This window comes from Geotrypetes seraphini, chromosome 4 (assembly GCF_902459505.1).
Source record: "Geotrypetes seraphini chromosome 4, aGeoSer1.1, whole genome shotgun sequence".
Taxonomy (NCBI): Eukaryota; Metazoa; Chordata; class Amphibia; order Gymnophiona; family Dermophiidae; genus Geotrypetes; species Geotrypetes seraphini.
In genome coordinates, this window is record NC_047087.1 from 235,732,448 (window position 1) to 235,746,298 (window position 13,851).

At 38.6% G+C, this 13,851-nt stretch overlaps 1 protein-coding gene across 4 annotated transcripts in view; it reads right to left on the minus strand.

Annotated features, from left to right (window-relative positions):
- Positions 1-13,851, minus strand: part of WDFY4 (WDFY family member 4) — a 613,830-nt gene that overhangs the window by 392,562 nt on the left and 207,417 nt on the right. For all 4 annotated transcript variants that reach the window (XM_033941175.1, XM_033941176.1, XM_033941173.1 and 1 more), the window contains exons 17-20: positions 12,953-13,029; positions 9,234-9,452; positions 7,635-7,819; positions 2,164-2,395 (exon numbers count right to left, since the gene is read on the minus strand). In XM_033941175.1, the coding sequence (XP_033797066.1) occupies positions 2,164-2,395; positions 7,635-7,819; positions 9,234-9,452; positions 12,953-13,029 (713 nt within the window). The remainder of the gene's footprint in view (positions 1-2,163; positions 2,396-7,634; positions 7,820-9,233; positions 9,453-12,952; positions 13,030-13,851) is intronic.

Below are 13,851 nucleotides of genomic sequence, written 5' to 3' on the forward strand. Positions count from 1 at the left end.
TAAGTAACTATGGTTTTGTGATTGCTGTTTGGTCTTGTTAGACAAGAAGAATAATTTAAAACTTTTTGCTATAGGAAATCTTTTTTGGAATGCCTTGAATCCAGCCCTGACGCAGCGGTTTTTGACAGCTCCGCGAAACGCTGGCCGTGTTGGCATCTATATGTGGCATCCTACTACTGTGTTAAGCTAAGTCACAAAAGAATCACTTTTTTCAGTGAATATAGAGTTGTGCATGTAACAAGTGATATACGATACAAGAGTGATAAAAAAGAAAATGTAAAAAGAAAATGTAGAAATATGGTTGAGGAAGTTTTACATAAGTTAATTTTCCAAGTAATATATAACTAATAACTTATTATAACAGAAGAAGATTGAAACATTCGAATACCTAAACTTAATTTAAATATACGGGTTTTTATTGACCAATGACTGGAGCAAGGAGCGGGACAACTACGCTGATTAATTCGATCAATTCAGTCTATGACTGTGCATAGGCTCCATTTCTGAGGCCTTTTCCCATTAAGTATCAAAGTAAAAAAGTAAAAAAGTTATATAAGAAAAGTTATACAGTGAATGCACTTCTCTACACAAGTGGTAGTAGAATTTTTTCTATTATATTACTGGTTTATATACACCACTGGGGTTGGTTTATTTAGTGATAATTAACTACACTGGTTTTTGGTCAATCAAAAAATTAAATAAATTATCTATAAAGAGTTCTGCGCAGAACTCTTAGGATGCCTACCTTAAAAGTAGATGTGGTTAGGGTGGAGAGCAGGTGTGGTTGACCTAGGTATCACAAGGTATCCGAGTTAGGCACTGGTAAATTAGGCCAAGTAAAACCTGGCCTAATGGGCTGGTGCCTACCTCACTAGGTGGTATTCTATAAAGCAGTGTCTTGCAAACTATCCGGAACTGCGCCATGCTAAACAGTGGGCCGCGACTGAAGGGTACCTAGAAGTGTGCAGACATTTATACAATGATGTCACATGCATGACGTGACATCACACGCGCGAAGGCCCTGCAGACAGCCCCTGAGCTGCCAATGTGTGTGTGTGTGGGGGGGGGAGGGCTGCTCAATAGGAGAGGCGTGGATAGGAGGAGAGGCACCGGCTGACTGTCTACAGGCCGTGCCTCTCTCTGCGAGAGGCACATTCCATAGGAAGTCAACTGGTGCCAGTGACTCACGGAACACCTGCAATCTTGCTACGGCACATAGTTTGCAATTCACTATTATAAAGGATGCCTAGCAGTTGATTGACAACCACGCAAAGTGGCCCCTACAAAGTAGACGCTGCTAGGCGCTGTTTATAGAATCAGGTCCAAAATGTATCATCATATTTTCCTTTTTATGTTTTATTTCTGTACATTAACCTTTAAAAGTTGACCAACACGGCTACCATACCTTTTCCTTCCAATGGTTAAAATCCATTGAATTCAAGAGAGTGAAAAGACAGAGGGCAAGACATATACTTGAATACCCCAAAGAAATAAAAAGAGGCATAAAAAAAAAAATCAGTGTAAGATTCAAGAGACAATGTTCAGCTACGTATCATTACAATAGTTCAAGGATAAAGAAAGAGCACTCAACTAAGCCATGAGAAAAGAAGGAGAATGATCATATGATCGCAAAACATCCATTTAGAAAGAAATAACTTTGCTAGGTACATAACAGTATTTGCTCTTTCTCTGAGATGAAAATATGCCTTCACTTTATGCTAGAGTTTTAGCAGATAGATTAATTCTGACTCATTCCAGTGGGAGCTGACCTTTCAGCCCTGAGGAGCATGAACCACTCACTTGAACAACCAGAAATCAATAACTCCAATGTAAAGGCTCTGTCTGCCTGTTTAATAATTGAAGATAACAGTATACTTTAGTTAAGAAGCTTCTTCATTAAATGGGATGTGACTTCTTTATCCCTTGCTCTGATATATGTACGCACTGTTCCATTATATTGTACACTGCAGCTAAATCTGAAATCATATTTCCATCTCCATCAGCTTTTTCTTTCTACATTGTACTGTAGATAAGTAATATATCAGCGACAAAGGCCTGCATTAATGGAGCCCTGTTTTTTACATATGTATATTTTATAAATGAACAGATGTCCATTAAGAAGTCGGCACTGTGTCCTGTTAAACAGATCAAAATTTAACATACCATAAATTTGCACAGCCTGAAAATTTCCACAATAGCTTGGGCCAAGTCGGTTAATCATTTGCAGAGACTCCAATGCAACAGTTTCCTCAAATAAGTAAGTGGGGCCAAGACGCCAAACCAAAGATGATTTCTGTTTCCAAGTTTTTGGTGTGGCTAAGAAACCATATACATCAACAAAAGCTGCATGTTCCAAAGTCAAAGAATCTCCTGGTAAGGCTTGTATATACTGAATCTGTAAAAAGGACAGAAAACAAACATAATGCAATGATCCTCAATGGAGATTGGGAGAAGTGAGAAAGCAGAGAGTAGCAATCATTAATAAACATGAGTTCTTAATTCTACAGACCCAATGCTCAGAATGGTATTTAAGGCAAAATGTTAGTTGATCTCAGCTCAGCATAGAGGGATTATTATACTAATTAATAGCAATATATATTAAATTACTAGCAAATACTGTACAACCTTCAAATCCAACTCTTGATTATTTTCATCTCAATAAAGACTAATGAAACAAGAGCAATGATGACAATAACAGAATAGACATATAGGACTGGATCAGTAAATGGCGCTCAAAATTTGGTGGCAAAAAAATTAGTGCTAAGCTGGATTCTATAAAGAGTGCCCACTCTTTATAAAAGCATTTTACATGCCGACTCCTGCGCCCTAACTTTAGGTGCTAAATTTACACATGCTGAAACCTGGTGCAAATGCTGGTATCCAAACTAGGTGCGATGAGGCCATATTCTATTAATTTGCAGGCAACTTTTTGTCACACCCATGGCCATGCTCTCCCCCATTTTAAGTAATGCTCTAGTTATGCACTAAACCAGGGGTGTCCAATTTGCGGCCCAGTGAAGTATTTTGTGTGGCCCCGGTCGAGGGCGATGCAGTGTTTTGCCCCTGGGTGTTTACTGTCTTGCCGGCTCCCGTTTGTGCGTTTGTGCAGCCCCAGAAACATTTTATCAGACAATGCGGCCCAGGGAAGCCAAAAGGTTGGACACCCCTGCACTAAACCTTATAGAATAGTGCACAGTCAGATATGCACGCAAATTGTAATGAATGCCAATTATCAATAATTGGTGGTTATTTATTTAATTCGTTTTATATCCCGTCCTCCCCAGAGAGCTCAGAACGGGTTACAAAGTAACATACATAATAATTAAACAAATGAGATACAGACAATTAGTTAGCACCAATTAATAATTGGATAGTTACATAATTAATCTGCATATGCATCTTGGGCATGGAATTCTGGGTGTAAACACAAATAACAGAGCCAAGAACCCCACGGTGAATAACAGAAGGAAAAAAGTAGAGAGAGAGTCCAAAAGGATTAGAAAGGATTTACAAGATAGTCTAGGATATACTGTATGGACTGATATTTATTTGTATATGTGTTGTATCTAATAAATGATTTGAAACTTTGAGCTTGTCGTCTTAGCATAGAGATTATCGTTTTAATCAACAAGTTTGTCTATAGGGCCAATAGGGACCCCTGAAGAAGACAATTGTGTCAAAACACGGACCGCACTGGGTCCAAATGTTTCCAGTGGTTCAGGCCCTAGATGTTTTTATGTGGATTATTTATTTGTTTCAATAAAGCCATCATCTTGGACATCAACTCTCCACAAGCCTCTTGTTTTTAGCCTCGTGTCTTTTATGTGGAGCAATCAGGGTCAATTGCCTTGCTGCTTTGAAACTCAACACCATCACAGGTTGATGTGTACAGTTCCCTCCCCACATGTTTCTTCCGATGCAATTCTGGGTGCCACATATAGATTCCAGGGGATAAGGGGCAATTCTATAACTGAGGAGCCTCCAATGAGATGCCAGGAAGGTACACAGTAGGAGCCTATTCAATAAAAGGAATCCAGGCACCTAGATTCCATTATAGAATACTAGCAATAACCGGCTATCAATATGCCTAAAATTTAGGCACTTGCACTTACATTATCCATAGATCTGAAATAAGTGCAGATGATTAAATGCGACAGGGATTCAGGTAACATACAGCACCCTGAGGTTATGGGTTCAGTCCCAGAGCCCTGGGCAAGTCACTTAACCCTCCATTGCTCCAGGTACCATGGTTAGATTGTGAGTCCGCTGGGGTAGATAGGGAAACTACTTAGAGTATCTGCTTACTGTTCAATGTATTGTAAACCACTTTGGTATCCGCAGAAGAAAGGTGGTATATCAAATAAAGATAACCATAATCATATTCTGTGAGATCTGCACATGCTCCACTCATGCTCCATCTGTGTACAACCCCCTTCCAAATATGTATAAGTGGGTGTTTGATAATAAAGCTTAGGCACCAGACTAGCATATATATGTGTTTTAGATACATAAAGATTGCATAAATGTGAGCACATGGATTATAGAATTGCCCTTACAAAGTGTAATTCTATAAGGAGACACTAGTTTTAAGGGGCAGGAATGTGTGTAAATGCCCATATTCTATTCAATTAGGCATGTTAAGTAGATATATACATAAGTAAATAATCATTGATTAATGCATAGCCAGAATAGAAATATATACAAATATTTTAAGTCACATACTTTACAGGTGGGTATTCAAATGGGTGCACTTACGGCGATACAGGTCTAGGGCACACAAACAAATCCCAATATTCAGCAAGCAGCAATAGCGTTTTGCTGACTGCCACTGGCATAAAACCTGGAAATTCAATGCCAGGTTATGCTAGGCCTCGGTACTGAAATTCCAGGTTTCCTGAGTCAGCTAACTCAGAGCCAGTTAAACGTGATATCCAGCATTTAACCTGCTACGAGGCACCGCATTAGAGAATGTCACGGTGACACATTTATCACTGTTCCCGTCCCCACAGATAACCATGGGAAACTATCTCCATGTCATTCTTTAAGGAGAGAGGGAAGAATCAGAGTATGAATGGGCACAACCACTGACCCTCAAGCCTTGCATTAAAGAATGCTGGTGTAGAAGGACTGAGGTCAATATAGACACCAAAGAATGACATGGGATGGTTTCCCACGGTTATCCATGGGGACAAGAACGTGATGAATTGTGTCACCGTGTCATTCTCTACACTGCATAAAGATAGGACTGACTTTTATGTGGTCCTGCTTATGTGGAAAAATTGGCTGATTAAGTACCGACTCTGCTCCCGGAATGCCCCCCAAATTATTGGTTTGCAGTTTGGCAATAACTGGTTATTTTCAGTGGCACTAATCTCCTAATGCTATAAAAGTGCTAAAAATTGCATGCACAATTTAATTGAACAAGCTAATTAGCACCTATTGGCATTTTAACATGCAATTATCAGTGTTAATTAGAATCGATTAAAGGTTATGCATGTTAATCCAGGCCTAAATTTTATGTGAGTCAATAAAGTGGGTGAGGAAATGGGCGGGTGAGGAAATGGGCGGGTGAATTGGAAGCGTTACTTTAAGTTTTGAATATAATTATAGAATAAGGATATCTACACCTAAATTTAGGCGCAGGCATTTGCAACACATTTTAATTGGTGTAAATGGCCATGGCTAAGTTTAGTCGCGATTCCCAGGCATATGTGTTATTCTATAAACCACTTTAAGTTCTTTATTCAGCATCAGATTTTTAAGCACAATATATAGAATTCAGTCCTAATTGGTTAAGTGCCACTGAACATTAGTGTTTAGCCCCAGACAGGTGATTTATGATTGGTTAAATTGCACTCAATATTGACCCAATAGATTCTAGACTACTATAATTTATGCTCATTATTTTGCAATCTACTAGCTTTATATCTGTTGTAAGAGATTGCAACTTAAATGTAGGTATACTATTGGCCACTTGTACTAATACAAGTCTATAAAGAAAAGTCTTAGGCCCCTCCCTGGATGCACCAACTGGATGCGCCAGGGAGGGGCCTAAGACTCTGATTAGTCCAGACACCTAAGGCTCCTCCTATGTTGCATCCTTTCCAGTACATTCCAGGCAAGCGGCGTCTAACTTTCAGCACTGGGAAATGTAGGCCAGCATTTTGCAGGCCTACATTTCAGGCTTCTGTCTTCCTTCTACGGATACATATACCACCGATTAAGCCTGCCCAAGGTCACTTCCTGGTGACCTTGGGTATGCTTAAGCATCTCTACACATCTCCGTAGATATGCTACGCACACCTGAAATATAGGTGTGCGTCTTCACACATTTTTAAAAAATATATGCATCCCAATTGGCTAGTGAGAAGGCAGTAGGAGGTCTACCGCTGCCTACAATTGAGACACCATTTGGAGAATCAGCTCCTAAATCTGGACACCATGTTATAGAAATACCCTCACAGTTTGTAGTCTGTTAATAAACCTTTGAACATTAGGTTTTCATTCTAATTTATTTGAAGCCCACCGTTCTCACCCTTCCTATTGTTTATTTTCTTCTACTTGTCTTATTTACTATCAACAACCTGTATTTCTTTCCCCATTTCTTCCTTTTGTTTAATATGTTTTGTCAGGTTAGTCGTATTCATTTGCTTTGTTTCCCCCAGAAATTTGTAATTTTACTAGTTTTTTGTACATCGCTTAGAATTTTGAATAAGCGATTAATTAAATTTTTAATAAACTTGAAACTTTTAATAAACTTGATGAATCAAAGTTTCATTTTTATTAACTTGAAGCTCAATAAATTAAAAAAAAAATCAAAATGGGCTGCCTAAAGTCATACGCCTCTATGTCACATACTGTAACTACTGAAAACCAAAATAACTCTACTATTGCTAGTAAGGTCCTCTTGCAATTTAACAACTTTGAACACATTTTTGTCATCAGCAAATTTAATTATCTCACCAGTTATTCCCATCTCTAGATCATTTATACATATATTATAAAGCGGAAGTCCCAGCACAGACCCCTTCTCCATTCTCCATTCAGAAAACTGACTATTTAACCCTATGTTCGGCTTTCTATCTTGTAAGCAGTTTTTAATCCACGATAGAACATTACATCCTATCGCATGACTTTCTAATTTCCTCATGAGTCTTTCATGAGGTACTGATTCTCTTAAAAAGTAAAGAAGCGAAGTGCTGGCCACCATTGGGACTGTTCATTAAGAAATTTAGGTTTAAGTTTTTATTTATAAAAGGTACAACAAAAGTATTTCATTAAAAATATGTAGTTTTGAATAGAAGGTCTTATAGCCAATGAGGTGACTGAGCCTAAATTTGTGCTTGATGAATTGGGAGTCTGAGACTTTTTCCTTCTATAAATTTGATATTTAATTCTGACTATTTGGAATTAGTAGAACAATAGTGAGAAATTAGTAGCAATATTGATATTTTTTGGATTTTGGATATAAGATTATCTGTTCCACTCCTTACCACTGGATTTATGCATAATTACAGAAAACATTTTCTTAGACAATCTAATTATATTTTCAGATTTTTCTGAAGTATTTAACCAAGTTGTGTTGATACAACAAAAGTATAAATTAAAAATTCTAAAACAAAACCTCCATTGACCTTAGTTGACCCAATGATTTGTCCATCTATGTAGGCCGAAACGATGCTGTTTCTTTTTATTTCCTTTGCAACAACAACAGCGAGGTGATGCCACTGTCCTGCTGCTAGCAATCGGGAACAATTAAACTGGACCTTAGTTGGTGCAGTTGGGTAAACGGCAGGCATTATCTCAGGCTCCATGTTGTCTGCAGTAGAAACAGAGAGAACATACAGATTCCTATGCTTGATACCTATTTCTTAAGTAGCAGATAGCTCCAGATCATATGAACACTAAACCAACATTGAGATATTTATGGTGAACCAAGAATTCACATTTCTCTCTCATTAATAGGGGCTATTTCCAACCATACCATACATGAAACATACTAGGTTCAATATTCAATCCAGGAGTAAGGGTTTTCCTTTTAAATGCTGGATGTGTATATGCAACACTTTTAACTCCATTCTCGGAGAGGGCAGGAGCCAGCAGGCCTTGAGCACTGGCCGAATACAGCGGATTGCTTGTAGAGTTTTCAGCGTTGGTAAGTGCAATGCCAGTCGGAAGTGAGAGGTGTAGGTGTCCAGGTGTATGACAGCAGCCCCAATCATCTTGGGGAGGAATTGGGGGGGGAGGGTGAACAGCAGTGCACTGATGGTCAGAAGGGAAGGGAGCAGCGTGACAATGGTCATTGAGGGAGGAGGAAAGCAGCATGCAGGTCAACTGAGGGGGGATAGGAGGGGAGTACTTGAATGTAAAGCAAGACCTCCATTTTTGGGCCTTTTTTTGGCCCCAAAATCTTGGTTTATATTTGAGCATATACAGTACATAATTGTTTATATAACAAAAAGTTAGTATATTTATTTATGTATTTAAAAATCAGATCATCGTATCAGAGACAATCAAGTCTAACATTTTGATCAAACCGAAACCTCATACAGATATAATTAGTGGATCTCTAATTTCACAGACTTATGGCCTTATATATTTTCAAATTCAAATTTATCTAAAATCATCTAAAAATCAATCTTCAGAAATTTATATCTTCAAAATGAATCTATGGATATTTAAAGTACTAGTTTATGAAAAAAGAAACAGTTCCACTCAGCATGATAATTCCATTTAGCTGAAAGTAATCAAATATCAGTTTTGCTTGAACTGGAGCACATAAATTAACATGATTGTGTTTTGAGTTTCGCTCTACATGAAAGTTAAATCATTATTTTGAACAATCTTCACAATTCTTCCATTCAACCCATATTATCTTGGCTTTAAAATATGGCACTACAGTACCCAGGGCAAGACACATGAAATCCCCCCCCCCCCCCCCATACCTGAGGCCCAAGATTAGCATCCTCAAAATATGGCACTAAGAAGAATTTCCAAGATGTCTCTTCTCTTACACTCTTCATTTCCTGTCATCATTTTTCATTGCACTCTTCACTTCTCCCTCCTCTCCCACTACTTCACTTAGCTCTTTAAGCCCCTCCTCATCTCTGCCCTCCTTCCTAGCCCCTACCTCACTCATCCACTGCTCCTATTTTACCCAGGTGAAGCCTGAAAACTCCACCAGCTGTTAAGGTTCATTAACGTTCATCATAGCAGTGCATTTCCAAACATACCCAGTGGCTGAAATTCCTCCTCTTCTGTCGAAATAATCAAAGAATGGTCCAAAGATGAAATGCTAACTGAAAGACAAACAAACTTTTGCTCAGTCCTCGACATGTGACGAACCACATTGAGGAAACGGATGGGGTGAGAATCGTGAGTATTACTGAACTTGCTTATCAGGAACCATGAGGAAAAAGTGAACCCAGCTTGGGGAGGGAACCCTCGTGTGCCTGTAAGGAAAGATATAAAAAAGAATCAATGACTTCACTTATTTTGTGAAATATAAAAGCATTTCCTCTAACCGCAAACCAGTGAAGTTCTCAGGCTATCATAAACCAAAGAAAGACTTCCATCTATGTCTTTAATTCAACCACTGGTGTCATTTTACTAAAATGCTGTAAAAATCAGGACTGTGAAGTTCATACACCAAACCAATTCTGACTCTTCTATTTGTCTACTCTCTGACCCCCAACACCAGCTCTGACTCCTATTGCTACAAGCCTTTAAATTATGTGTTCAGATTCTAAAGTATTGGTAAATAAAACTTTTCAATCATCTTTACAATGCTACAAGCTCGAGAAATGGGCATCAACATGGCAAATGAGGTTCAACATGGATAAGTGCAAAATGATGCATGTCAGTAACAAAAATCTCATGCACGAATACAGGATGTCTGGGGGGGGTACTTAGAGAGACCTCCCAGGAAAGAGACTTGGGAGTTCTGATCGACAAGTCGATAAAGCCATCTGTACAATGTGCTGCAGTGGCAAAAAGGGCGAATAGAATGCTAGGAATGATAAAGAAGGGGATCACGAACAGATCGTTTTGTCTGTATTGTCAGTTTGTAATGACCCTGTTTTTTTAAAGTAATAATAATATTTTTAACTGTTTTATCCCAAACTTATTGTTATGTTATTCGCTTAGAATTATTAAGCGAACCATTAAATCTAAATAAACTTGAAACTTGATCGGAGAAGGTTATCATGCCGCTGTACCGGGCCATGGTGCGCCCTCACCTGGAGTACTGCGTCCAGCACTGGTCTCCGTACATGAAGAAAGACACGGTACTACTTGAAAGGATCCAGAGAAGAGTGACTAAAATGGTTAAGGGGCTGGAGGAGTTGCCGTACAGTGAGAGATTGGAGAAACTGGGCCTCTTCTCCCTTGAAAAGAGGAGACTGAGAGGAGACATGATCGAAACATTCAAAATACTGAAGGGAATAGACATAGTAGTCAAAGACAGACTGTTCACACTCTCCAAGGTAAGGAGAACAAAAGGGCACTCTCTAAAGTTGAAAGGGGATAGATTCCGTACAAACATAAGGAGGTTCTTCTTCTCCCAGAGAGTGGTGGAGAGCTGGATTGCTTTTCCGGAGTCTGTTGTAGGGGACAACATCCTCCAGGGTTTCAAGACTAAGCTGGACAAGTTCCTGCTAAACTGGGACATATGCAGGTGAGACTGGACTCATTTAGAGCACTGGTCTTTGACCTGGAGGCCGCTGTGTGAGCAGACTGCTGGGCAGGATGGACCTCTTGTCTGACCCAGCAGCAGCAATTCTTATGTTCTTATGTTTCTCTAGGGTCAAGAGTGATACTGGAGGACTGGAGAAGGGCGGATAAGGTTCCTCTCCATAAAAACAGAAGTAAAGAAGAGGTAGAGAGCTACTGGCTAGTAAGTCTGATTTCTGTGGTAAGTAAATTAATTTAAACTCTTTTAAAACAGAGAATAGTGAAATTTTTGGAATCCAGTGGATTACAGAATCTGAAACAACATGGTTTCATAAGAACATAAGAATATCCTTATTGGGTCAGACTGATGGTCCATCTAGCCTAGTACCCTGTCCTCATGGTAGCCAATCTATGTCACTAGTACCTAGCAAAAACCCCAAAGTAGCAACATTCCACACTACCGATCCAGGGCAAGCAGTGGCTCCTCTCATGTCTTTCTCAATAACAGGCTATGGACTTTTCCTCCAGGAATTTGTCCAAACCTTTCTTAAAACCAACTATGTTAACCATTCTTACCACAACCTCTGGCAATACATTCCAAAGTTTAACTATTCTCTGAGTGAAAAAATATTTCCTGCAATTGGTTTTAAAAGTATTTCCCTGTAACTTTATTGATCATCCCCTAGTCTTTGTAATTTTGATGGAGTAAAGAATCAATCTACTTGTACCGTTCTATATCACTCAGGATTTTGTAGATCTCAATCAAATCTCCCGTCAGCCATCTCTTTCCAAGCAGAACAGCCCTAACCTTTTTAGTCTTTCCTCATACATGTATTCCCTTTATCATCTTGGTCACTAGAGATGGAACTTGTCAGACAAATATAATCAATTTCATTGACTGGGTGACCAGAAAGTTGGATAGAAAAAGAGGGCTAAATGTGGTGTATTTCAATTTTAGCAAAGTATTTGCCACTGTTGGTCCCAAAGTGACAGAATGGGTTAGGAACATATTGAGTGGAATGCACCAGAGTAGTGGTAATAGAGTTTACTCTGAGGAAAGGGATGCTATCAGTAGTATAGCACAAGGTTTGTGGATGATACCAAAATCTGCAATAGGATACACACCCCTGATGGTCTGGATAACATGAGGAAGAAAACCTAGTGAATCTTGGCGAATGGTCTGGAATTTGGCAGCTTAAGATTTAATGCTATGAAATGCAAGGTCATGCATTTGGCCTGCATAAAACCAAAGGAACAGTACAGTTTAAAGCAGTGGTCTCAAACACGCGACCCGGGGGCCACATGCGGCCCACCAGGTCCTATTTTGAGGCCCTCGGTATGTTTATCATAATCACAAAAGTAAAATAAAACAGTTTCTTGATCATATGTCTCTTTAGCTATAAATGACAATATTATTATTAAGACTTAGACAAAAAGAAAGATTTATAAACTATAAAGAGTGTTTACTTCATGCAAAATTGTCATTTCTTTAATAAGACATTAACTACTTTTTCTGAGGCCCTCCAAGTACCTACAAATCCAAAAGGTGGCCCTACAAGGGGTTTGACTTTGAGACCACTGGTTTAAAGGGTGAAGAACTTCTGTGCACAAAGGAGAAGCATGACTTGGGTGTGATCATGAGATGAGCTTAAGGTGGCCAAACAGGAAGAAAAGTCAATGGTGAAAGCCAGGAGGATACTTGGATGCACAGAGAGAGGAATGACCAGTTGGATAAAGGAGGTAATGATGCCCCTGTATAAGACTCTGATGAGACCTCATTTAGAATACTGTGTATAATTCTGAGACTATACTTTTATTAAGATAAACAGGATGGAGACGATTCAGAAGACAGCTACTAAAATGGTTGGTGGTCTTTATCATAAAGAATATGGAGACAGACTTAAAGATCTCAATCTGTATACTTTGGAGGAAAGGTAGGAGAGGGGAGAAATGATAGAGACATTTAAATGCATACATGGCATAAATACATTAGACAAACATGCTGAACACTAGCGCTTAGCTGCTTAAGTGCTATTTAACTAGCCAGGAACTGTTCCTGACTGATTAAATAGTGCTAAATATTAGGCAGATTATAAATAGTCCCTTTTAGTTTGTAATCATAAAATGCAAGGACCTAAACACAGAAGACTGCTATGATTTTTAATTGTAAGGGGATAAACTAAATCTAACATTAAATATTCAATATAAACAACAGGATTAACAATTTTGCACTTCAATATAAATGAACAGAGATGATCTCATAGAGAATACATGTACCTACCTTCGCCAGTGCCTCCTGAGACTGAACGTTCAACATTTGTGCCAAAAACAGTAGCAAGAGTTGGAAGAAACAAACACCTATTTTTAAAAAAAAAAACAATGCTTAGTCTTAAAATTTAAAGTTTTCCTTATCTGCGGAAATCACAAACAAGCTAGTCATAAAAAATGAAATTCACCTGCTTTGGCATTTCATCCATATTCAACCATTATTTCCATATTTAAATAGTTTTCAAGTTTACAACTAACATTTCCCATAGGATCAATGTACGGTAACAAAAAAAAATATTACTATTTGTACAACAACAGAAAACAGGGATTACTTTTATTTACAAAAACTTAATAATTATATCTTGTATACCCTCAAAGCAATTTACAACATTCATCAACATATTCTAAAATAGTATTCTTTCTTTTTTTTCAATACATTTTAATTCATTTTTTGCGGAAAGATTTTTTTCAAGCAAATACATAACAAGTATATAGAACCTTTCAAACAATACCACACTGTCCACCACCCGGAATGTACCCCTCCCACCAATCTATCCAACTTTCTTCATTCTTCCTAACACAGGAGCTCTTTTACTAACCTGCACTAAAAAGCGGCCTGTGGTAGTTGAACTTTTATCATACCAATAAAGCCTGATTGGTGATTGTTTCCATTGGTTTGCTGTCTGCTCCACCTCTTCTGTTGCTGGATTTTTGCTTACAAAGAGATTTCGTTCTTCTGTTCACTTTACACTTGGCTCACATTAAATGTCATCTCCTATTTTGATGGCCAGTCTCCGAGGCCTAGATGCACTCTGAGGATTGGCGAGACCGTGTGGGTCTGCTCAAATCCGATTTTTGGGCCGATTCAAAAAGAGCTATTGATGCACTAAAATGTTTGCACGCAAATGATTC